Source organism: Aedes albopictus, chromosome 1 (genome assembly GCF_035046485.1).
Source record: "Aedes albopictus strain Foshan chromosome 1, AalbF5, whole genome shotgun sequence".
Lineage (NCBI taxonomy): Eukaryota > Metazoa > Arthropoda > Insecta > Diptera > Culicidae > Aedes > Aedes albopictus.
Genome location: NC_085136.1, coordinates 159,053,323 through 159,078,577, shown reverse-complemented (window position 1 = coordinate 159,078,577; position 25,255 = coordinate 159,053,323). Strand labels below are relative to the sequence as shown.

The 25,255-nt window shown below is 39.7% G+C and overlaps 1 protein-coding gene across 6 annotated transcripts in view; it reads right to left on the bottom strand.

Annotated features, from left to right (window-relative positions):
• Window positions 1-25,255, bottom strand: part of LOC109431392 (acetylcholine receptor subunit alpha-like) — a 681,325-nt gene that overhangs the window by 120,293 nt on the left and 535,777 nt on the right. For all 6 annotated transcript variants that reach the window (XR_009996235.1, XM_062845640.1, XM_062845641.1 and 3 more), the window contains one exon: window positions 14,523-14,638. Coding sequence is in view for 5 of the 6 variants with exons in the window: in XM_062845640.1 (XP_062701624.1) it covers window positions 14,523-14,638 (116 nt within the window). In the remaining variant the exon portion in view is untranslated. The remainder of the gene's footprint in view (window positions 1-14,522; window positions 14,639-25,255) is intronic.

The window sequence follows — 25,255 nt, the reverse complement described above, 5'->3', positions numbered from 1 at the left end:
AATCCCCCCTCCTCTCATGGAGGTTGAAACTTTAAATGAGGATGATTATGGTGGCTAAAAATGGCGATACAACATACAAACGTTATCTTATCAAATTTCAACAACTTTTTCGGTTGTATTAGCCCTTTTAGGTGGATTAATCATCTTTTAAAATTTCAAAAGTTTATTTTAGTCATGGTTATATTGTTTTTTAGGTAGGCTTACTAGATATGATCAATAAAATTAACTTATATTCATAGATAGGCGATTTCGAATACTTTGACCCATTCTCACCCCCTCTAAGGGGTGAGATTGGGTCAATTTTTAATCATTTGTAGTTTAGTAAGCAATTCATATAATGTAATACTTTCTTGCTAAACTATCAATATCACATAGAAGAGTATACATACCAAATAAAAAAATTATTCCGACTTCAATTGCATTTGTTATTTATCAAACAATCTTTGAGTATGCTTTTTTGACCCATTCTCACCCCCAACGACGGTATGTCGTATCTTGAAAATGGGGAGACTTGATCCCCCTTTTCATGGTTTGTACTGAAATAATAATTAGCTGACTCGTTTTATCAATGAATATACTAGAATTCCGAGTAAATAGAGGCTTCCAAATAGAATTTTATTTTTCACATGTATAATGTGTGTGTAATCCTCAAGGGATCAAGTCTCCCCATGTTACTGGTGTATACACTATGCTACATTAATTGAAATGTTTATATAACAGCCTTATTCGGACAAATACGTTTGATAGTACTTTATTTATACTATGTGCTGTGAAATTTTGACACGATTTGGTTCAATTTTTACAAAGTTATTGAGATTTTTCGGAATCGCCTAAAAGATTTCTGAAAGACTGAAAACAAACCATCAGCCATTAAAAATAATGCAATACATAATTAAAATCAATTGTAGCCAAAACATTGTCGTCTGTCCAGATGTCGTTTTGGAAAAAATATGCTAGAAGAAAACTGTTTTTGTTTGACTATATGGGGGGAACAAGTCTCCCCAGGGATCAAATCTCCTTAGTCTCCCCTACAATCTATATTAAAGTTAAGAATATACTGAAATATTGTTTTATGCACCAGGGGGAGGGAAAGGAATTTTATGGGGGTGCATAAATTAAAAATGTGCATGAATTAAAAAAAAAGCATAAAAAGAGGGAAACTTGTGCATAATTTATGTTTGGACTTTGATAAGGGAATCTAGTTCACGAGAACAGGTTTTTTTTCTCTGTTCGGAACATAACCACTGCGACCAATATTGGATCTGTTGTGGTATACCCCGTGTCTTTTGTATATGTCGTATTACTTTATCACCATGGAAAAGTTATAGATTATTCGTTTTTTTTACAGTAGCCATTTTCAACTTAATCGCAAGGAAGAATTCTGACTGATAGTTTTCATTTCAACACGCTTTGTAATACCCATTTTTTGCAGTCAAACTCGCATACCTTAACGAAAAAGTCAAGAAATGATACCAATATTGACCATGCATCAGAATCATATTCCCTACCGCCTCGAATCAGTGAACCCCGAATAAAAGATTAGGATTACAAATCTATTTTTTCCTTGTTTCAATATCCATCTCGACTATGCCAAAACCAAGACCTATCACTTTTACAAGGTGTGGAATGTAATTATTAGTGTTGATTACAAAAATTTTCTGTTCCATAGTTGTAAGCAGTTAGGATTTTGGATAGGTTCGGTAGATCTTTCACCGTAACGCAACCCAGAAAGCTGATATACCCACCCTACTAGCTCTTTTAAAGATCGAGCATATTTTAAACCCCCTCAACCTTTCATCCATCAATACGGGTCGCCTGACACCTTGAATTGGGGTTACCTTTTTGGTGATCTTTTACCCCCGGAACAGGTGATCCGTAGTGCTATTCTAAGCCAGCACCTACACGGGCAGATAACAGGTCATGCTCCTGGTCATTTGTGATGGGGCTACAAGGGTAAAAATCCGGAACCCAAATCATGATAAATGAGCATGTAAATGAGTCATAAAATCATAAAACATGTCGCTTCATGATAACATGACTACAAGTCATAATATCATGACGAAAACGACGAATATCATAAATATTGTTTTATAACTTTCATAAAAAATCATGGTTGCGTTACGACAAACCTTTTCTTGTTAATCTTTATGCGACATGACATATGACCCAGTTAACAAATTGGTATGTATAAAAAATGATATGCGGATCTATGTATAACATCTTCAAATCGTATATAATGCACGAAAAGCTTATATGCGTACCAAATTGGAGGCCATATAGAAGCCATATACCGCATAGATTATATTTCGAATGATTCAGTATGTTGTTTGAAAAAATATTCCAAATGACATAAATTAAAATTTTTTGTGGATTTCGAATTACGATCACATGTGCATTCAAAGCAGTTATTCTTACTATTACTATTTTTCACAGGAAAAAATATGTTTTCCATGGTTCTTGCTTGTGTCTTTCGCTGTCATCCTTATTACATAACAAACTATTGTCATTTAGTTTGCATCGTGGTTTTACAAGTTGTTTATCACATCCAATATCTGGAATCGAAGCCTGAACATCATAAGTGCCTGTCTCGCGAAGTCAACACAGCGTCAAATCTGAAAGATAGTTATGCTGGAAATTCACTCTACTATATGCATAACAAATACTGCTCCGAGGTCAACATCACGACGTCTAAAAATTGATTATCAATGTTCTTCTGCGACATCAAGTGGACTTGAAATATCAATCAAAGTAGTCGAAAACCACTTTTCAAATCGTATTACAATGCGCGTCATTGATTTACCAATTCTGTGATTTTTTTTGAGCATCGCAATGATGAAATGTGATTGAAAATAAACAACATTACAGCATGAGTATTTCATCAACAACAGTGATGCGGATTTGCAAAACACTTTGGAGTTTTTTATTTAAAAGTGCTAAAAACCATTAAATAGTTTATTTTAAGATATTGAAGCTGAACGATTAATTTACACGTCATTGCAATTTTTATTTAATCTAAGGCTATAAGGCAATCCATGAGACAGATGCGATCAGCTGATTTTCTTTGTTTATCATGTATTTTTGACATTCGTCGATCGGGGTGACAGTTGAACACAAAGGAATTTGTTAAGCACCGAGAACACTCGACGAAAATTTGGTAAGCTATACATACACTGTGTTGACGATTTCAGCTGTCACCCCCATCGCGATATGTCGTCATGGATTGCCTTATAATAAACGTTTCAAAGAATACAATATTGGAGGCTTCATGGTGATTAATCATATTGGCTGAAACAATAACCTGGCAACTCTGATACAAACAGCGGCCACGTAAACAAACAGCGTAGTACAAGCAGCAAAAAAGTAGGAATTAATTATATTTATCGCTTAATTGGTGAATCTATCGTTTAGTTTTCATTTCAGATGTATTCCGTTGTTCAACTCATCGAAAACAACAAATTCAAAGTGATGACTGTGCCGACGGGTTGGGTTAGAAAGGGTTTGCTGCATTGACCAAATCTCCCGAATATTAAGATCGAAGCCCTTCGTGTCACTGGCCAGGAGTATGACGGCCCTTCGAAGAAAATTGCGGTGATTGTTTTTAAAAAATTCAAAAACCTCCAAATGGCAGAAGAAGCGGCAGAAGAGCTTTCAAAACGGGAGGTGTCTGATGTGGACAACAAACGTAAGCGCCTCAAACCGGCCAAAAAGCCTAAATGTACACACTCAAAAGACTACAATTTGATGGTCCAAAGTAAGCTATTGCACCAAACGAATCAAAGCAAAATCCTAACCAGCAAATTTTTATTGTAGAATGTATCCGCAACAAAAAGACGGTTCTCTCGGAGGCAAATTGGAAACGAGAAGCAGAGCACGGAAAAAATCATATGCGGGAAGCGGACCTGGTGTGGTGGTTTAATCACCTGACTATCACGCCGAGGACCTGGGATCGAATCCCACTCCCAACAAACTCACAATATGTGAGTTCTTCCTTCGGTAGGGAAGTAAAACGTGGGTCCCGAGATGAACTAGCCTAGGGCTAAAAATCTCGTTAATACAGATAGAAAAAAAAAAATCATATGCAGCCTCAAGCCGCAGCATCTGCCAAACCCGAGGATTTTCCTGATGAGAATGTTTTGCCTCCACAACCGACACAAACATCGCAGACACTAACTACCAAGGCTGTACGTGCTCAGCCACAGCGAAGCGCTCCGTTACAACATCCACCGAATGCTGCTGTGCAGATTCAACTAGGGCTCCCATCTACTCAGCCTAGAAAATCAGGACATTTCATGTATTTTCTCGAAATTTCGGAAAACTCATCGGATTTGTTAAGAAATTTTTGTTAAATTTAGGCCAAAATCAGGACATGTCCTGCTAAATCAGGACGGATGGTAACCCTAGATTCAACCAAATGTTAGCTCTGCGGGATCAAATGTGCCTTGTACCGCTGATGCTGGTGCTGAAAAAGTGCATCCGAACGCTGGCCCTTTGTCGCATGCGGCTGGAACAACCATTCAACTGGTGCAATCCGTTTCCGAAGAACATTCTGATCGTAACGATGTATTGCCAAACTCAGTGCAGTTTCCGGGATCATACATCCTAGCCCCGATGGACCCAGCTACAACAAGCGCCAAACATTAACCAAACCATACATTGCTTGACATATAATCACAAGCCTTACCTCTCCCCCTCTTAGGATCGCAACGTATTTTATGGATGCCCACCAAGTTACGAAAGGTTCTTGCTCATGGATCATAGGAAATCGGTTTCAGACCTTTTCCAGATACCCTCTTGTTAATGTTGTGTGTTTTATTTTGGTCAGTTTTGTTCTACTTCTGTAGCCTAAGTGTACCAGTTATCGCCATAGCGATTTCCTATTTTATCATACCGGATATTTGTAAATTTTTAAAGTTTTTCATCAGTTGGCGAGTTTTAAATTAAGATAGAGTAAAAATGTTGCTAACACATATAAAAGTTCAAAGTTCGAAATCGTTCCAAATACACACTATGGCCAAATAAGGAACCACTACGGCCATAACTAGTACACTTACCATACTGACATATTCAGCATTGATCTATTCTTTCAAATTTACGTGACATATCGTTTGTCTCTACGGTAGCGAATTTATTGAATGTTTGATTAAGGCGTCGTCCACAAATTACGTAACGCTCTAGGGGGTGGGGGGGAGTATAGCCAAACGTTACGGCCCATACAAAAAAAATCGGGTTTTCATACAAAAAAGCGTTACGGAGGGGGGAGGGGGAGTCGAAAAATGTCGATTTTAGCGTTACGTAATAAATGGATGCTGCCTAATAACTTTTGTCTTGACATACTTGTCTCCGACATAATCCATTCAGATTGATTCCGAAACGGCATTTGTGAATCAGGATGATGTCATGTACTACGCACCAGCATTTGAGAACGATCCCATGGCCAATATCCAAATCTCAGATATGTACAGCGATCATTCCCTAACTGGAATATGTTTTTATTCCATTTCACATACATTTGACCGCCAAACAGTAACATGAGACGAGAAAACACATTGATGCGAATATATTTGGGTGTTAGCATCAGGACCGATTCAACTACCAATGGCTAAAGTCTACGCTCCACACAAATGTTCAAATTTTTGTTTGAACCAAAAATGAGTCTACGTTGTTTATGGACAACGCCTTAGGGTAAAAATCAAATACAGTCAGGTCTTTTTTTACGCGGTTTTCATTTACGCGGCCGCGTAAATGAAAACTCCATACAAAAAAAATCATCGTCTTATTTTTGCATGATTCGTCGAGAAATGGTGAGACTTTTTTTACGCGGTTTTTTGAATTTTGAACTGAGTTTTTTTACGCGGTATGTATCCCCGCGTAAAAAAAAAACCTGACTGTAGGGTAAAAACTGAATTTTTATACTCATTTTTGGGTTATTATTTTAAGTGTGTAATTCTATTATTAGAAAATAATAGGCCGCATTAAAAAAACATTCGAGTTCAGTATAAAACTTACAAACCCGGACGGGATTTGAACAAATAATCCTACCATCGTTAATTTTCAATCGCCATTACCAATGAGGCTATCACAGCACCTGTGTAGTGCAAAACGAGCCAATTCTACATACGCGACGAACGTGCTATCGTTCGTATCCCAACGCTTACGTTTGCAAATTAATTACAACAATGTATCGCTCGCCAAATCGATATGAGCATACGACGGTTCGATCGAGACGACGACGACGCGTCGTCCGCTGACCTAAGCATAAATCACTCCAGGAAACTTCCATAAGGTTCTATGTAAACACATTGTATGATATACTTTTGGCAGTCTGGCTGGCCCTATAAAAGGGGTCTTCCCAGGCCGAATAAATCAGTTCAATTTGGTCTTCGGACCTCAACGCATAACGTCGTTCTAAATCGATATCACCGCCGAGTGTTGTAAAATAAGACACAGCATTACATGGCTGACCGTGCCAAGTGGCCGAACCTTCTCCGAGGAAAATTCTGTGACTGTGTGATTCGTTAAGGAACGCTTGCTGAAATTTTCAAAGTGATTGCGTAACTCGTGATGGGAAAACAACAGTCCAAAACAACATCAATCAGCGGCGACCCACAAGTGAATATAGTGAACCAGCTAGAAGATCACAGTATCCTGCATGAAGAACATGCCATAAAATTGTGGATCCTTCTTGCTCTTAATATTATACAACTATCTGTGACTGCCTACAAATGGCACGCAAAACACGTCAGGCGCAGAGCTTTCGAAAAAGGATGCAAATCCTCAGAAACATTAAGCAAAGTTTAAAACATTGACAAAGAAAAATAAAGTGAAATGAAGAAAAATCGTACCTCAAATGTGCAGGCTTACCATGGCCTAATATTAGAAGAAGTAAGCCGAAAAAGAGAAGAACTCGTAAGAAAATTCGGACCAAGAAATGAACAACAAGTAAAAGGTGCACCGACAAGTGAACAAAAACTAAAAAGTGTAATTGAAAAAGTAAAAACCACACAAAAATCTACTGGACAAAAAGTGAAAAAAGATGGTATTGAATATATACCACTAAACGTCAACCGTTCAGACGAAAACATGCGCCAGTGGGGCGCACGCGTAAAAATACCAGTGGATGAGGTTAAAATGCTGGCTATGCAACTGAAGGCAAGTATTAAACCTCGAGCAACAAAAATAAGATACCAACGACCTAGCGACAATAGGGGCCGTGCCAGCTGGGTGTCACCTGATCCTGCTCCGACTTCAAGATAAGGTAAAATTAAACATGGAAACCTCCTTCAATTTACCTCATAGAAGATTTTAATTAATTTCAATGGACGAATTTTTCCAAATAAATGAAATTTCTAATAAATATTTGGAAAGTTTGAAAAAGTACAACCGATTTTCAGAGGAAACGCGACTACAAAAGGTGAAATATTTAAGTGATTTGAAGAAAAGGCTTAAAAACATTCTAAAAACTAATAAAGATCTGCAAAATGAGGCAGTTATAAAAAAGGGTACAGAAATTTGTGGAAAAATCAACCAATCATTGACATTACTAAACGAGAACGAACAATTAGGAATTTCACGGACAGCACTAGAATCAGGGGTAGAAGAAAGTAAAGTAGAAGAAGCAGGAACAATCGAAAAAGAAGAAGAAGAAGAAGTAGAAGAAGAAGACAGAGTAGAAGGGGAAAAAGAAGAGTTAGAAGAAGAATATCAGGAGGAAGAAATGGCTAATATTATTGAAACAATCAAAACAATCTCATCTTTGATTCCATCATACGATGGATCAAATGATAATTTATCAAGCTTTATCTCTGCTCTTAAAGCAGGAAAGACAATTCTGACTAATGATAATACCGTTGCAGCCGTACAGGTAGTACTATCGAAACTATCTGGAAAAGCAAGAGCAGCAGTAGGTGAAAATCCACGAAATTTCGATGAGATAATCAATGAATTAGAAGCAAAATGTACATCAAAAACATCACCTGATGTTTTTGTTGCAAAGCTTCAAGATTTGAAACAAATAGGAGACATTAACAAATTTACAGATAGCGTCGAGAAACTCACTCAGCAGCTCGAAAGAGCATACATTGCTGAGAAAATACCAGTTGATACAGCCCAAAAAATGGCAATTAAACAAGGGGTAAAAGCTCTTTACACAGGAGTGAAAAACCCAGAAACAAAAATCTTACTAAAGGCAGCAGAATTTAAAACCTTGTCTGCGGCCATCGAGAAAACTGTAGAAAATGAGAAAAGTTCTTCTAATGCCAACCACTCTCAACTGATGTTTGTCCAACGAGGTCAAGTACATCGTGGACACATCAGAGGAGATAGAAGTTTTTTCGACAGAGGCCACTATAGAGGAAACAGAGGTAACTATCGTGGAAATTTCAGAGGCAATTCTCGTGGAAATTTCCAAGGCCGATATCAAAACCGAGGACATAGTGCAAATTTCTATTCTTCACGTGGTAGAAGACCATATAGAGGACATTCTCAGTCCCGTATTTATTATACGAACAGTGAAAGTGGTCAGACACCTCAGTTACCCCAACAAGCAACAAACGCTCCACAACCAACAACGCAACATCAAAACACTCAACAGCCACAAAATTTTTTAGGCCAAATTCAACGCTTTTCACAATAAACCCATCAGCATCAAATTTCATAAAGGCACATATTGGAATATCAAATTCTACATGTACCTTTATGGTCGATTCAGGTGCTGACGTTTCTATATTCAAATTAAATAATATATTGCATGATCAACTGATAAATCGAGATCGAAGATGTATGATCTCTGGAATATCAGAAAATAAAATTGAAACTGTTGCATCAGCTGTGACACAACTAACATTCCAAAATACCATTACATTGGAACATGAGTTCCAAATAGTTGAAGAAAATTTTCCAATATTTACTGATGGGATATTGGGACGAGACTTTTTAACTGCATTTAAATGCAGTATTGATTATGAATCCTGGATTTTGAACATTCGATGCAATAATGAGGAAGTTAACATTCCCATTGAAGACAACTTCAATGGAGGATTCATACTTCCTGAACGTTGCGAAGTTGTAAGAAAAATAAATGATTTAAATTTGAATGAAGATATGTTAGTGTGTGCCGAAGAAATCCAACCAGGGATTTTCTGTGGCAATACATTGACGTCACCATCAACAAAATACGTTAAATTTATAAATACTACTGATAAAGCAGTACTTATAAAAGATTTTAAGCCTATGATGAAACCTCTGAAGAATTTTATCGTAGCAAATGTCAATAAAAACGGTAATATTTCCGACCGAACTGATCAAATAAGATCAAAAATTAATGTTTCAGAACTACCAGCATCAGCCAAGGAACCTTTTGAAAATTTAATTCACGAATACAATGATATTTTTGCGTTAGGAGAAGATAACCTCACTACTAACAACTTCTATTCACAAAATATAGAACTTTCAGATAACGTGCCTGTATACATCCCAAATTATAGGAATATACACGCGCACAATGAGGAGATTGAATCTCAAGTCCAAAATTTGTTGAAAAATGATGTGATTGAACACTCAGTCTCGGCTTACAATTCACCAATTCTGTTGGTACCCAAAAAGTCGAGCAGCAGTGAGAAAAAATGGAGACTAGTTGTCGATTTCAGACAGCTGAATAAAAAAATTTTGGCTGACAGATTTCCCCTACCTAGAATCGATACTATTTTGGATCAACTAGGTAGAGCTAAATACTTCAGTACTCTGGATTTGATGGCAGGATTTCATCAAATTCCTCTAGATTTTGATTCCAGAAAATATACGGCATTTTCAACACCCTCTGGGCATTATGCTTTTACGCGCTTACCATTTGGACTCAATATAAGCCCAAATAGTTTAACAGGTTTAACACCTGAATGTGCATTCGTATACATTGATGATATAGTTGTCATAGGATGCTCTATAAATCATCATCTTAACAATTTAAAGCGAGTTTTTGAAAGATTGAGACAGTATAATTTGAAACTCAATCCCGAAAAATGTCAATTTTTTAAGGCAGAAGTAACTTACTTAGGCCATAAAATTTCAGATAATGGAATTCTCCCAGATAATTCAAAATTTGATGTAATAAAAAAATATCCCAAACCAACTAACGCAGATGACGTTCGTAGGTTTGTGGCCTTTTGTAATTATTATAGGAAGTTTGTGCCAAATTTTGCGCAACTTGCTAGGCCGTTAAACAATTTATTAAAGAAGGATATAAAGTTTACGTGGTCAAATGATTGTCAGGCAGCTTTTGAAGCTCTTAAGGAAAAATTATTAAACCCACCAATTCTTAAATATCCTGATTTTACAAAACAATTCGTATTGACAACGGATGCTTCGAACATTGGATGCGGTGCGGTGTTGTCACAAAATTTTGACGGAAATGACTTACCCATTGCTTATGCCAGTAAAGCATTTAGCAATGCAGACACGAAAAAACATACAATAATACAAGAAATGATTGCCATACACTGGGCCATCGATCATTTCAAACCATATCTGTATGGAAGAAGATTCATGATCAGAACAGATCATCGCCCTCTGGTGTATCTCTTTGGTATGAAAGAACCTACCAAAAAGTTAACCCAGATGCGTTTAGATCTTGAAGATTATGACTTCGAAATACAATATATCAAAGGAAGTAATAATGTTGGTGCAGATGCATTATCCAGAATTATAACTTCAGATGATATTAAATCAAAATCAATTCTCATGGTCCATACTAGATCTATGACCAAAAATCAACACAAAATTGACAAAACAAAAACTGTTTCACAAAAAAAGAAGCTTGATCACCTTCTTGTCTATGAAACAGAATCGCCGGCAGACATTAAAAAATTGAATAAAATGAAAATATGCATGCAAAATGGAATGATTATTATAAAATTAATGAATGAAAATATGCGCAAAACTTTAATAACGCTTGAAAGAGATATTATTCACGAAAATGAAAGTCAGACGCTAGAGTTTGCTCTTTCAGAGATGAATAAAATATTGGAAAATAGAAAAATTGCAATGTCGACACAAGAAGATATTTTAAAACATATACCACTACAAGATTTTAAACGGATCGCTCTAGACGTCATCCGTAAATTCGAACTAATACTATATCGCCCTCCGAAAGAATTGACGAATTCTGAAGAGATCAATAACATCCTACATGACTTCCATATGACTCCAACAGGTGGTCATATTGGACAAAACCGGCTTTATCTCAAACTCAGAGACCTTTACTTTTGGAAAGGCATGAGAAGTTCGATTACGAAGTTTGTAAAGGCCTGCAAACTTTGTAAAATGAACAAAGTAACAAAACGGACAAAAGAAGAATCTTTGGTAACAACTACACCTTGTAAACCATTCGATATTATCTCGATTGACACAGTAGGTCCGTTACCAAGAACTGCGAAAAACAATCGTTATTGCATAACATTGCAAGACGATTTAACCAAATATGTTGTAATTATACCATTAGAAAATAAGGAAGCTGATACCATTGCGAAAGCTTTGGTGCAGAATTTTATACTTATCTATGGATCATTTTTAGAGTTAAAATCTGACCAAGGTACAGAGTTCAAGAACGAAGTACTTAAGCAGATTAGTAAAATACTTAATTTTAAACAAACATTCTCAACTGCTTACCATCCACAATCCATTGGAGCACTAGAAAGAAATCATAGGTGTTTAAACGAATACCTACGAAATTTTTCCAACGTACACCACAATGATTGGGATGAGTGGACTAAATTTTATGAATTTACCTATAACACTACTGCTCACACCGATACCGAATATACACCTTTTGAACTTGTATTCGGTAGAAAAGCCAAACTTCCTCAGGATATGCAAAAAGTTACACCAGAACCGATATATAATTTGGACGAATACTACACAGAGTTAAAATTCAAACTGCAAAAATCAAGCGAAATAGCTAGGAAAATTTTAATAGAACAAAAAATCAAACGAACACAAAATTTGAATAATAACTTAAATCCAATAGATGTTTCTGTAGGAGATTTGGTGTATTTATCAAACGAAAATAGGAAAAAGCTTGAGCCACATTTTATAGGTCCATTCAAAATTAAAGAAGTTGACAATATACATTGTAAAATAATCGATATTTCCAACAAAAAAGAAATACAAGTACATAAAAACCGAATCATAAAAATGTAACAAAATATATTGTAAAAGATTCTTTAAGTGATGCTTGATCAGAATAGCTACGCCATTCTTCTGAAAAAGGGGAAAGGTGTAGTGCAAAACGAGCCAATTCTACATACGCGACGAACGTGCTATCGTTCGTATCCCAACGCTTACGTTTGCAAATTAATTACAACAATGTATCGCTCGCCAAATCGATATGAGCATACGACGGTTCGATCGAGACGACGACGACGCGTCGTCCGCTGACCTAAGCATAAATCACTCCAGGAAACTTCCATAAGGTTCTATGTAAACACATTGTATGATATACTTTTGGCAGTCTGGCTGGCCCTATAAAAGGGGTCTTCCCAGGCCGAATAAATCAGTTCAATTTGGTCTTCGGACCTCAACGCATAACGTCGTTCTAAATCGATATCACCGCCGAGTGTTGTAAAATAAGACACAGCATTACACCTGAAGTGGGTGACTAAAGAAGCTTTACTGGTTCTACGTATTGCCAGTTTCCCTATTTCCCCATCCCTTGTTTGTCAGTCGCAGGACAAAAATGGACAGGGATTTGAATGCAAGATTAAACAATGAACCTGTCTCTCTTATCCACAGCGCTATCGCAGCCCTTGATAGCAGCCCTGTGGCTTAAATATAAACGATGTATAAAAAAGTGATCATTTATGTCGAATTCGTTTATTTGCACTGCCTGCACCGCTTTGCCACCGGGTGTAGCAAACTTGCACCGAAACCGTTAGTTTATTCGCAGGTACTGTTCTGTTTTGACACCCGATTGGCACCGGTGCAAGAAAATGCTACACCCAGTTTGAGCTCGGTGTAGCAGGTACAAAGCTAGTTTTACCAATACATGCATATCGCTGAACTTGTATCGTGGTTTTGTTTTGGTAAGAATGATGATTTTCTCTTCGGCATTAGGTAAACAGTTTTCTTGGATATTCATTTAACTGCAAATCTGTGCGTTTAAAAATTATTTAAACTTGATCGATATTATCACGTCTTTTAATCAACTTCTGAGGAATCTTCAAAATTTATCGGTAACATGAAATTTCAAAGAGTTGATTCAACGTATATTTTTCCCATTACTATTTTTTTTTTTTGATTATCGCAAATATGTGGATTACTTAAAATGATTTTAATCATTAGAATTTTCTGTCGCATGGTGACAGAATTATGAAAAAATTGACGTAATAAAATTTTGATAAGCCCAGAATAGAATAAAAATCTTGATAAAAATCTATTCATTCAAATTGGACTGAAATATTACTAAAGTAACATTTTGTAGGTACAAACAGTTTGAAAAACCGTAAATTCTATTTTTTTTTCTTACAACAAATATTGAATTTTTGAATTACATTGAAAGTCAAACAAATGTCACTAAAGTATGGTTAAAGCGTTTTTAATGTGAGCGTTTCAATAACGTTATGTTTTAAAAAGCATATATTTATTTTTCGTTAAACGTTGTAGCTAAACGTTTTCCATTGAACTGCCTTTAAAATTTTTTGTGTTAAATTTGTGCGCTTAGATTGTTTACAATTGTATGTTAGCATCTTTTTTTATTAGGCAACGGAAATTGTTAAATTCTAAAAAGTTGCTTTTAATTGAAAAATTATGAGAATTTGAAGAAGATAAATAATGTAGGAGTGTTAAAACATTGGATAACAATTTCCAAGTAACATTTATTATTACAAGTTTATTATGTACAAGTGGATTACTTAAAACTTTTAAAATTGTTAAATTGGATATAGAAAGTAAAAAATAAAAAATAAATAAAAATTATTTTATGAAATTCAAATGACTAAAAAATTATTTTGTTCATCACGGAAAACATTGATGTTTATTTTTGATATCCTTTATTGTTTTCATTGACTTTCTCACGCGCTCTTACTAATACCATCATAAGCTGTCAAAAACTTGCACCGAAACCGTTCGTTTATCCGGTGGCAATTGCTACACCGGTACAGTGCACCGTCGGGAATAAACGAATTCGACATTAGATAAATGGAAAACTGTCATCAGTGAAGAACCCAATTAACTCACTTGTCACAGAAGAGTCATGGTGGCGCAGGTTGTTGTTGCGCAGATGTCACTGTGACTTACATCCAACAAATAAAAACTTACTTGCTAGGAGTAAGTCACAGCGAGACTCCTACGCAACAAAAACTTGCGCCGCCGTGACTCTTCTGTGAAAAGTGTGTTACTTGTGAAAAGGAAGTGCAGTAGGTAATATTAAATTACAAAAGCTCCAAAAATTGATTAAAAAAATCCCTGAATAATTATTTTTTGTGCGTCGAAATTTTGTCGTGTATATGGCCCCTCCAACTTTTTCTATGTCTTACCTGACGGCAGGAACTTCTAGAATGTCCCACTCGACTGACGTGTAGAACTCCGACAAATCCACTCCTACTTCTACTACGTTCGTATCGTTGACTTCATCGATATGCCGAAGATCAACCTAAAAGATGACAAAAAGAAATTATAAGAAATTGATATAAAATGAACTATTTATTTCAAATCGAAATGACTAAGTCGGCCCATATAGCCGAGGCGGTAAACGCACGGGTATTCAGCATGACCATGCTGAGGGTGACGGGTTCGATTCCCGGTCGGTCCAGGATCTTTTCGTTAAGGAAATTTCCTTGACTTCCTTGGGCATAGAGTATCTTCGTGCCTGCCACACAATATACACATGCACAATGGTCATTGGCAGAGGAAGCTCTCAGTTAAAAACTGTGGAAGTGCTCATTGAACAAGCTGAGAAGCAGGCTTTGTCCCAGTGAGGACGGTACGCCAAGAAGAGGAGAGGAGGAGGAAGTCGATGCAAGACATTGACAGTTTTAAAGACATCATCAAGATAAAGAAAGAACCCTAATGCTGCCATCCGTTGTTCCGGTCATGACGTTATTGTACGGAAGGTAGGTACTTTCTAAATCAGTCTGACATTCTGGTGACTGCCCACTTGTCCGTGCGATGAGCAGATGGAAAATCAGAATAGAGTCCAACCTGAGCCAGTCGTCGGATGTCCAGCCCCAAGTAGGGGCGATGAAAGCCCCGATGCGATGCTCGTAAAAAGCTAGAGCTCAAGGAACGATGATGATGACAATGCGGTCGCTGGCTGGCAGCGAGCGAAGATAGGCAAGTGAATGGAGAACATTGAGCACTCTGCAAATGGTGTGACAATAAAAATCACATCCCAAGATTGTGTCAAGCAAGACGCCTTCTTTTCTCCTCGGTGATGTGTAATTCTTGGTGTTCGGGATGGGCCGGCAAACTGCCAGAATCAAACTCCCGGCTGGGCCTGAGATTTTTATTGCGCTTCGCATTCATTGTTCTCGCTATCGCATTTTATTTCACTTTGCTTGAAATCTCGGTCTTTCGGATCGAGTTAGAGTTTCGCTTCACAGTGCAGAGGAGTCGTTCCTTGGTGTCGGTTATCACGATGATGGACTTTCACCAATTTAATGTTTTCTAATGCAGGCTTGAATGTTTTACTCTTCTCGTGCACCCAAGTGTACTAAAAGGCTATATATTCAATGTGAATTCAACCGTATCACCAGGTGTCCTCCCGTCTTGCTATTTTCAAATTTTCCTATCTTTTTGCCTGCCTTTCGTTCTTTATATCCTTCTCCCTCTCTATCTTACTTTCTTCTTATTATTTCATCTTCCTATCTTTCTATTCTTCTAACATTATGTCCTCTTTTTTCTATATTCACATCTTCTTATCTTCCTATGCTCGTATGTTTCTCTTTTCATAACTCTCTATCACCAGTTATGATCTTTCTATCTTTCCCTCTTCAGTTGTCACAACTGCAATACATTGTAAACTCCATGTTCCAAACCTTCAACCTTCAACGCAATCCCTAATCGTCCACCAAATGCCCGGCAGATTCCCGCATCGCGTCGTGTTGACCAAACCTCACTGGTGGTTGCGGCTATTCCGGACTGGGTTCATTATCACACCAACCACAATAAATGCCAATGTACAGGAAATAATTATTTATCTGTGTTCATCCTTTTCTGACCAGTCAGTCGCGCCATTCCGTTGTTGGGTACAATTGGGCTTCCTGTTTGGCTTCATCATCGCGCACGCCAAGTCCGGCATTTTCTCCATTGTGAACTTCCCAATCAACTTTTGATCCATAAAGCAGCCAGCAGCGCAGAGCATTATGACAGCCGCTCATTTGCTGTAGGAAGAGAGCAAAATGGAACAATTTTACGAGGTTCTTTCCTAATTGCCAGTGTGAGCTTTTCGTCCTACTTTTGGCTACGTCAGGTCTACTGGCCCGTATGCTGATAAGAGATTATGCGTGTATTAGTTCGAATGACGCCGGAAAATTTATGGCGCTTCTGGCAATGCTCGCTCGCTCGCCCTAGACCTAGACAGACATCCCACATGTGTCTGATGATGGGAAAACGCCAAACGATACCCACAGCAGATATGCGACGAAGACAAAAGCGTCTTCCATTTCATTAAGCCTTCCCTCTTATTTTTCTGGTACGCTTCATCGCGTTTAGTATTTGACATGGAGAATTCTGCGGATGGAATAAGGAAGTAGAGGATGTATATTCGAATTGTTGGCCTAAATATGTTCTTTATGTTTCGTCAAAGTACTGTGCCTAGATTAGAGGGATTACTGAGGGATATAATTTCATTCAACGCAAGTGACTTCGTCCTAGGTGTATTTTCAAACGTATGTCGTAAGTATGAAACTAGTCCTATCAGGTGCTGATGGCTTGCTTTTAAGCTCAGCGATAAATTAAAAAACATATGGATTTGATACGACTCTAAATTAGTTCATCTTTCGACTTACCCTGTACTCACTCACCCCAACTAGCGCCGTATTATTTTTTTTGCTTCCAAGCCATGGGGATAATCTGCTCAAAAGATAACTGTACAGGGTGGTCCAGGTAATAAGGACCATCTTCTATAATAAAAGTAAAAGCCAGGACGACTCATTCCTCGACTCACTAAACTACATTTCCATGGTCGCCAAACCCTTCGTAAGCTGCAGCAAAAATGACTCGCTTTGAAGAGTCCATCAAGGTAGTATGCTGGTGCTTAGCCAGTTCTACGAGTGGTTCTTACCACTCTCGTTGTCCTCGAAAGGCAGGCAGGGTCGACACCACGCCTAATTTCAACTGCACAACTGATACCGCGTGCACAGCAATTTGACCTTCCCGTAAGTAAGGCCCTATCAACCTGCACACAGGGGCCTCCACCTGCCCCGACCTTGCCGTGTCTCCTTTTCAATCGCGGGCTTGGATCCAACCCAGTAGTCCGAAGTGACAGCAACGCTACCAGCATGTTCTCCCCGCTGCTGCAAGGGTCGATTTCGGCCGCAGGGCATCGGTATGACCTACGTAGCCGACTCCGAATCCTTTGACCACCTCTTGTATAGCGTCTGACCTAGCCATTCCCCGAGTCCACGCACCGCCTACTGTATAGCTCTAAGACAAGTAGATGATAGCCGTTGAAACAGCAATCCAGTCAAACTCAGCATTGCACATTCTCAGGACGAGATTGCCCAGAGTTGTGTCTTCTCCGCATGTAGCAAGCATGCGGTCACGCATTGTGCGAAAACGTGGGCACACGAACAAAACGTGTTCCGCCATTTCCACTGATCCAGCACAAACCGGACATTCGGGAGAACCCGCATGACCAAAACGATGTAGATATAGTCGGAAGTAACCATTTGCCCGTAAGGGCCTGGGTTAGGTTGAATGGCGCCTGTTATCCCAACTGTCTTCCCTCGGGATCAACCTGTGAGTCCACTTTCCTTGAGTGGAACTGTTCCAACTCTCAGGCTTATTAGCCTATAAGAACTTTCCAGCTTACCAGGTAGCTTTCAGTACTAAGAGCCGAGTCCCTAGCCGGGCCGCCACTTAGTAAAGACATAAGTAACACACTTGTCACAGAAAAGACACGGAAGCGCAAATTTTTGTTGCGCAGAAGTCATTGTGACTTACTTCTAGCAAGTAAGTAATTGTTTCCGTAACAAAAATCTGCGCCGCCGTGACTTTTCCGTGACAACTGTGTTACTTAAGGACGAGGCAACACTAGCCAGAAGCTCGTGCTTACTGGCATACACAGCAGAGCTATTGGACACCACCCGGGACAGTGTTGTGGAGGCTCCATTTCACGCAAAATCAATGTAGCCTGTGAAGGTAAGCTTATCGTGCATCATCACCCCAAGTGTTTGGCTGAGCGCCTTCACTGATCACCGCTTGCTGCTCCGACTTTCAGTTATTCACTACCACCACCTCAGTTTTGTGGTAAGCCAATTCCAGTTTTATGGATCTCATCCACGCCTCCACTACCTTGATCGAGTGGGTAGTCGATCAATTCACCGTAGACTTCCAGCGTCATGTCGTCAGCAACGTTGACGATCTCCACACCACTTGGAACTCTAACCTCAACACTGTCGTAAATGATATTCCATAACACCGGACCCCGGATGGAAACTCGCGGAACTCCGGAGGTTATGAGAAAGCACTTCCGACCCAACTCTGTGTCGTAAACTAGCACTCGATTCTAGAAGTAACTTCCGAGAATCTTATACAGGTACCCGGGTATCCCCAGACGGAGGAGCGCTTCGGTAATAGCCGGCCAACTGGCGGTATTGAACGCGTTCCTTACATCCAGAGTCACTACCGCACAGAAGCAAATTCCACTTCTCTTGCGCTGGCGCGCTATCTCGGTGGATTTTGTAAACGACATGATAGCGTCTACGGTCGACCTCCCATTTCGGAGGCCGTACTGGCTACACGAGAGACCATTTACACCCTCTGTGTGCCTCAACATTCTACTCTCACATTTTTTTTTTCGAGTACCTTCCCCACTGTCTCGAGCAAGCATAATGGTCTATATGCCGGCGGATTTCTGGGTAGTTTCCCGCCTTTGGCAATAGAACCAGGTCTGCCTCTTTCATACTTCTGGGAAAACTCCTTCGTCCAGGCATTTTTGCATAGCAGAAATCTGGAACGTCTCGGGAGCCTCTGTAATTTAAGGCCAGGTTCGGAACTCCGTCCGAACCGGCCTTACCTACACCAAGGGACTTTGCTATCCCCACTTACTCCTCATCGGTGACCCTTTTCTCATCGCTAATTCCAGTCCCCGGGTGTCCTACGAAAGGATGCCAAGGATTAGGATCATGACACGGAAAATACCCCTCGATGATCCCCTCCAACATATCTAGAGACTGCTCTGGAGGAGCCATTACACCTTTTGTGTTGGTCATCACGATCCTGTAGGCATCACCCCACTGATTCACATTGGCACTCCGACAGACCCCCTCAAAGAAGGCCTTTTTGTCGGCCCTTATCTCAGTCTTCAGCGCGACATTGGCAGCAGTGAACACCAGCACTGCCGTAATTCTGCAAAGTGACGTAAGCGACATTGATAGTTTTGACCCATGTTTTGGTTGTTATTCATAAAACTCTTGGTCATTCTCTAAGTTTCTTTCCATAGGTCATAGATTACGACTAGATCTTGCATTCTAATGCAGCAGGCATACCACAGTGTTATTTTAACTCCAGATATTATAAATAATATACCAAAAAAATTCGACATTTTGAATGGCGCTTACGTCACTTTGCAGAATTACGGCAGAGCAGCAGTTCGTTTCGCTCTTCTTCAGTTTGTGCTCGCTGCGTCCACCGCATAGCCCGTAGGCTGGCGCGAAGCAGGTCCGCAATCGCTTGAGTCTAGCAGTAAGCTTGTGATCTCCTATTTCTAGGGTGGACTTGCCTAGGCATGGTCGCATCGCACGCACACGAGAGCACCGCTACCAGCTTGTCGTCGTCTAAACCAAGTAGGTGTCACTCATGGCGGAGCGCCTCCCTAAATACCTCTTAGTAAAGGTATGATGTCTTCCACCTGCGAGGGTTCAGCCTTGGCCTGGCCACATCTTCCTCTACCCGCTACCTGCTGTGGTTGTAGTCGGTACTGTAGTGAACTACCAGGTGATCGCTGTGTAGCATTTGTTCACTCTTCAGTTCGAACTACTTGTTAGGTCAGGACTACAAAAAGTAACACCAATAACCGACTTCACACCGTTCCGATTAAACGTACTCTTGGTACCGATGTTAACCAGGTCGACATCTAGTATGGCCAGTGTCTCCAGAAGGATCTGACTCCGCTGGTTCGTGAAACGGCTTCCCCATTCCACGGCCCAGGCATTAACGTCACCCGCTATTATCACCAGTCTTTACCCTGTTGACACGGTCGTCATACAGTCCAGCATCACGCATGCTGCATAATTCCCAGCCGGCTTTATCGAACCAGATCTTCACCGTATGGCAAATCCTCCAGAAATGCCGTGAATACCAGCTCCCAACGCATCACTCGTTTATCGACTTCAAGGCGGCGAACGACAATATCGAACACACAGAGCTAAATCATGGACGAGAACGGCTGTTCCTGGTAGCTCACTAGACTGATGAAAGCGACGATGGACAGCGTAAAAAACTGCGTAAGGGTTTCGGGTGATCTGTCTAGTTCGTTCGAATCTCGCCGAGACTGCGACAAGGTGATGGACTTATCTCTACTGTTCAATATCGCCCTGAAAGCTTTTATGCGACGACCCGGGCTCGACAGCTGGGATACAATTTTCACGAAATCCAAGCAATTTGTCTGTTTCGCTGACGACATGGACATTATTGCAAGAACATTTGGAACGGTGGCAGAACTGTAACCCCATCTGAAACGTGAATAAACAAAGATCGGCTTCTCTATTATCTTTCAGATGCCATCTGACAGCAACTGTTTTTGTCTGGGTGCGTAGCTCACACAGATTATTTTCCCTGTGGACTTGATGATTCTTAAAACCTCTTTAAAACTAATTTGTCTTCAAATGGTTGCTTCCACGTCCTGTTGGATGACCTCCATTCGTGCAATCAAAGCTGTACAAAAAATTACCCAATTTTAAAGCACTTTTTCGAGCATCCTCAATGAAATGGAACTGAGTTTAGTTTATCGGCAGTTTTTTTTTCAGGGCCCTTTCATTTCATATTTCACTGCTGACCGACGGCTGATGGAGTGACCGATTGAGTGCATGCTGCATAGTTAGGACACAACTCCGATTCAACGCGTGTGATCATGCTGAAAAATAATTTCCTGCCAGATATTGGCTATGTTTCTGCTGCTGCTACTACAATAAATGAGCGCAGATTTTCCCTCCACGTTGACACAAGCGAATCCCGAGAATTGCTGAATAGCCAAATTTGGTTCTTAAGAATGTATAATTTCAAAAAATATTGCAACTCATTCTTTTACCTTAGCTAGAATATGTTTTGATCAAAATGTTTACTATTTTCAAAGGCAGCAAAATGTAGTATGAGACTATTGAGACTACCATAGAATGGGATAGATTTAGTAGTCTTTCGGAAGATTTTCTCGATACGCTTCCATGTAACAGTGATTTCCCTAGTTTGATATTTTTAAAACAAGTACTGCGAACTGATACATTGAAATCAATTTAAAAAATACATAACATTTTCATGAAAAACAAAAGTAGGGGTAGAACATTTATTTGGCATGCCGTGACGGATGACAAAAACATCGAAAATTGTCATATTTTTGCAATACTACATAATTATATAATTGAGATCATAACTTTCTTCCTTTCGGGTTTGCATGATTGTGTGTTAGAATTGAGTAATAAATGTGAATGTGGTGGTGGTGCAAGTGGCGCAGTCAGTTAATTCAAAGGCTTTTTTCCGCAGAAAAAAGCCACCGGATGAATGTGCTGAAATCCGTAGAACAAACAAAATCCAATGAAAATATAAATAATCCTATCAGTGAAAGCTTTATGAAATCGAAACAGAATCGGAAAATGATTACGCTGGAGAATTTAATAAACACTGTGCCTGCCGTGTGCGATGTGGTTGCATCGATATCATGCAAAAAAAGGTCCTGCTTTGCGTTGAAGCACGGAACGGTCTGACGGCGGCAGTCACATCCATAAGCGCGCTTCTGCCAGCCTTCAATTAGACGCGTGATATATGGACGAGAGATCGGCTCTTCATTATTCGCTTTTTTACGTTCGTCCTCACAATTTGGACAAAAAACGAATGTGACAGGATAATTGCAATTTCTTTCGTGATTTATATCTTTGGTTTTACATGCGGGCTCCAGAGTTTATTTGTATTGCCATGATGGCAGAAGAAAAAACCCAGATTTATCCACCTAGTGGTGATAGAGCCTTTCTCGTCGAATATGTACTCATGATCTTTCCGTCGACGCAATCAATCTTGCCTTAGAGTCTGTGATCAGCCCCAAATCTCTGTGCTTTGGTAACGGACGAGAAGGAGGAAATGCTTATAACAGCGATCTGGGACTGTACCACCTAAGAATTTCTGAATCATGAGAATACTTTATTTAGAAAATCAAGAATTTTATCAGGGTCATCATCGAATTGGGGCACTTATTCCGACGTTATGTTGAACGTATGGGCAGAGCTGAAAGTATCAGTACTTTCAGTTGACTGCTTGACCACCTTCACTGGAGGCTGAATCATACCAAGATGATAATTACTAGCCAGGATTAAACTTTTTTTCGCAGATCACTTTGACAAAATTTTATCTGCACACTTTATGCTATATTTTGTTATCATTGGTTACAAAATTCATGTAGAATTTGTTATGTAGTAATTTGAATTGCCAATGCCATATCACATTCAAATATCAACCACATTACAGAGCTCGCCCTCCAGTCGCATCAAAATTTTGCGCAGTAATTTTAGACGCAAATAAAGATTTAAAAGAATGTTCCGGGCTGATGCGCTTAAATTTTAATTTTTCCATACAACGTTGATCCATCCTACTGTAAATTTACGTCTCAGGAATCTAAAATGGTGTGATTTGATGAGATCGCTTTAGTTTTTTTAGGTTCTTGGTTCTCTTACACATATCTATTGCTTGCATTCATTTAGTTCACTTTCGTAATTCCGCTAAAGCACCCAACGCTGCTTCTGCAACACCACCGGTAGCCTCTTATGTAGTCTGAGTCTATTTTGTGTTGCTTACGAGACCCCCGGAAATGATTCCGGAACACTACCGGTATATTTAAATGTGATCTGAGTTTATGAAAACTGTTAATCAGGTTACCCGAAAATAAAATCACTACCGGTAGTAAATTCTGTGGACTGTGCCTTTTTTCTTATTATCCATGCATCAGGTTACTGACAAAAAAGCATTTTGATGTACCGCATGGGTTTGATTCACTTTTATGTATGTCCACTTCCAGTGGGACACCCTTATCCGGTTCCGGAAAATTTATATGATTCATTTTTACATTTGACCATTTCCGGCGGGACACCTGAAACCGGTTGTGGAATACTATCGGTGGTCTCTAACGTAATCTGAGCTGATTTTCTTGAAAACCTTTCATCAGCCTATCGAAAAAAACCGTAATTTGATGAAGAGCATGCATGGAGTTCGGTTCCCTTTTACATTCGATCACATCCAGAGGGAAACCGGGGACCGATTCTGGGACACTACTAGTTTTCCCAAGCATGATCTGAGATATTTTTTCTTGGTAACCGTTCATCAGGATACCTTAAAAGCCATTTGATGTGTCGCGAATATTGTTTTGATTCTCTTTTACATTCGGCCACTTTCAGCGAGACACCTCGAACCGATTCCGGAACACTATCAGTAGTTTCTAATGTGGGCTTAGCTTATTTTCTTGCTGATCGTAGAAGTAATCGAAAAGGCCACGATTTGATGTATCGCATGTATGAGTTAGGTTACTTCCGGCGGGACACCAGGAACCGGTTCCGGGTTGCTACCGGTTTAGATATGATCTGAGACTATTTTCCTGCTTACCGTTCCTCAGGTTATAGAAAAAGCGGCGATTTGATGTGTCACATGCATGGGTTTGGTTCACTTTTATTTTTTTTATCTAGTTCGTTTATTTGGGGCTCAATCGCGTATAACGCTTTACGGAGCCGAGGATCTTTCTTTGTACTTAATAGTATACATTATACAGAGTAATAACTTTTTAATGATATCTGTTAGTAATGGGTGGAAGCCAGGGTACTCGTGGCAGCTCGAGGTTAGAAGGTCACATTTTGAGGGATGGACAGGGTAAGGATTGGGCCAAAGGTTTCACTGCTGCTCATCCGGGGGTGAATCGCATCTTGCTAGCGTATTCGGTGCCTTGTGGTGTTGGTACCAACTTGTTGTGGGACTTGGTTTTCCGGATGGCCAGGAGCAGCTTGGTAACACAAAGAGGACAAAACAGAGAAAAAAAAAAACTGGAGAAGAAAACACAAGCAAATTAAACTTTTATACCAGCAGAGCGAAGAAAGTCGAAAATACATCCCATTATGTGACATCGCGGGTCCCCAACACATCTCTCACAAGAACAAAGGGTTGTCTACCTCGGGCCTCAAGGGTATCCAAAAGTAGCGCTCTGGAGGCGTCATTATCCGGGCATTGCCAAACTACGTGGTCGATGTCATCATAACCGGAACCGCACTTAGTACAAACATTGCTCAACGCGAGGTTAATCCTGTGTAAATGCGCGTCTAGCGAGTAATGGTTGGACATAAGTCTTGACATCACGCGAATGAAATTGCGACTTACATCCAGACCATACCACCACACTCGCAAAGAAACATTAGGAATAATGGAATATAACCACCGTCCCAGCTGGCCATCTCGCCAATCATTTTGCCAACTTTGAATCTCTTCTCACTCTGGCGAACAAAATGGAAAAATTCATCATGTGAAATTCTTCTATCATAGATCTCACCTTCCTGTGCGCCCACCTTTGCGAGAGAGTCCGCCTTCTCATTGCCATAAATTGAGGAATGTGAGGGGACCCATACAAAGGTAATCTTGTATGATCTTTCGACCAGTGCACCCATCTGCTCCCTTATTTTTGTAAGAAAGTAAGATGAATGTTTTACAGGTTTCATCGACCGGAGTGCCTCAATCGAACTAAGGCTACACAGCGTAACAAAAATTTACTTTTTGTCTGTCTCAAGAGCAAACTTATGTGTCTCCGAAGGATTTTGGGCCGCTGAATCCGAATCCGGGCTCAGATTTGCTCCAACACGTCACAATT